General features: G+C 38.6%; 1 protein-coding gene across 2 annotated transcripts in view; it reads left to right on the top strand.

Moving 5' to 3' along the window:
- The first annotated feature begins 271 nt into the window (after positions 1-271).
- Positions 272-1732, top strand: part of LOC107575770 (zinc finger protein 239-like) — a 2574-nt gene continuing 1113 nt past the window's right edge. The window contains exons 1-2 of one of the 2 annotated variants that reach the window (XM_016262100.1): positions 272-469; positions 990-1732. In XM_016262100.1, the coding sequence (XP_016117586.1) occupies positions 421-469; positions 990-1732 (792 nt within the window). In that variant the 5' untranslated portion in view covers positions 272-420. The remainder of the gene's footprint in view (positions 470-989) is intronic. The other variant, XM_016262101.1, reaches the window with a different exon arrangement.

Below are 1732 nucleotides of genomic sequence, written 5' to 3' on the forward strand. Positions count from 1 at the left end.
GAAGCTCCTCCCACAACAATCACACCTTCAGTGAAGCTCCTCCCACAACAATCACTCCTTCAGTGAAGCTCCTCCCACAACAATCACTCCTTCAGTGAAGCTCCTCCCACAACAATCACTCCTTCAGTGAAGCTCCTCCCACAACAATCACTCCTTCAGTGAAGCTCCTCCCACAACAATCACTCCTTCAGTGAAGCTCCTCCCACAACAATCACTCCTTCAGTGAAGCTCCTCCCACAACAATCACTCCTTCAGTGAAGCTCCTCCCACAACAACCACTCCTTCAGTGAAGCTCCTCCCACTGCAGTTCATCAATAAATGCTGGAATATTCCCATCAGTCTACAAGTGAAGACGAGCATCAAAGCATCAGGAAGAAGTGAAATCTGCAGAGACAGAGTTTATTGAAGGACAGAGAGAACATGAGAGATCCAGAACCCTGCAGAATGAAACACACTGAAGAACAAACAGGTTGGTGTTTATTCTTGAAGCTTTTGTGATGAGTTTGAAGAACATTTAAAGTTATCAGCAGTTCATCAGATTTAGTGTTTTTACAGTAGAAAAATACTTTGAGTTTTAAAAATGGAAGAAAAAAAGTCAAATAAATAATATAGGGGAGAGTTTCAATTTTCAGGGTACAAAATAAGGACTGAAACTCAAATGTTGAAATGAGGTCACTTCCTGGGTGTTGCCATTAAAAAATGCTTTAGTTAAAAAAAAAAAAAGGAATAAATTGAATGAAAATTGTGCTGTAACGGTGTTGAGTGAAAAATATTGGTAAGTTAATTAGTGTAAAATAGTTATTATTTATTATTTCTCACTACAGAATCATTGGATTAGTGTCTGTATTTTTTAAATATAGATTTTTGTATCTTATTTTGTAAAAATGTAATAAAATGATTATACTTTGGTGTAGCTGTTGTCCACTTTCACTTCACATTTGTCAGATGTTTTAATGATTTAATTATATTGTAACCTTTTTAAACTTCAGGTCTAATGGAGAAGAAAAAACATCATGTCAAAACTAGAGGAAAAACTCACTCACAGACTGAAAGTATTTCTTTACTGAAAAGAAGAGACAAGAAAAGGTTCACCTGCACTCAGTGTGGAAAGAGTTTCACAAACAAACACAATCTCGAGAGACACATGAGGATCCACACTGGAGAGAAACCATTCACATGTGATCAGTGTGAGAAGAGTTTCAGACGATCATCACACCTTAAGAACCACACGAGGATCCACACTGGAGAGAAACCATTTACGTGTAATCAGTGTGAGAAGAGTTTCACACAGTCATCAACCCTTAAGAAACACATGAACATCCACACTGGAGAGAAACTGCACGAATGTGACCAATGTGGAAAAACATTTTCATGGGCTTCAGACCTGAAGAATCACCTGAAAGTTCATACGAAGGAGAAACCACATTTATGTTCTTTCTGTGGAAAGAGTTTTTCACTGCCGCAGAGTTTAAAAGTTCATCAGAAGATACACACTGGTGTGAGAGATCACATGTGCTTTGAGTGTGAGAAGACTTTTATTACAGCTGATAAATTGAAACGGCACGAGAGGATCCACACTGGAGAGAAACCTTACAAGTGTTCACACTGTGACAAGAGATTCAGTCAGTCAGGAGACCTGAAAACACACAAGAGGATTCACATTGGAGAGAAACCTTACAAGTGTTCACACTGCGACAAGAGATTCAGTCAGTCAGGAGACCTGAAAACACAC

The sequence above is a fragment of the Sinocyclocheilus grahami genome, unplaced genomic scaffold (genome assembly GCF_001515645.1).
Source record: "Sinocyclocheilus grahami isolate Dianchi unplaced genomic scaffold, SAMN03320097.WGS_v1.1 scaffold2877.1, whole genome shotgun sequence".
NCBI lineage: Eukaryota > Metazoa > Chordata > Actinopteri > Cypriniformes > Cyprinidae > Sinocyclocheilus > Sinocyclocheilus grahami.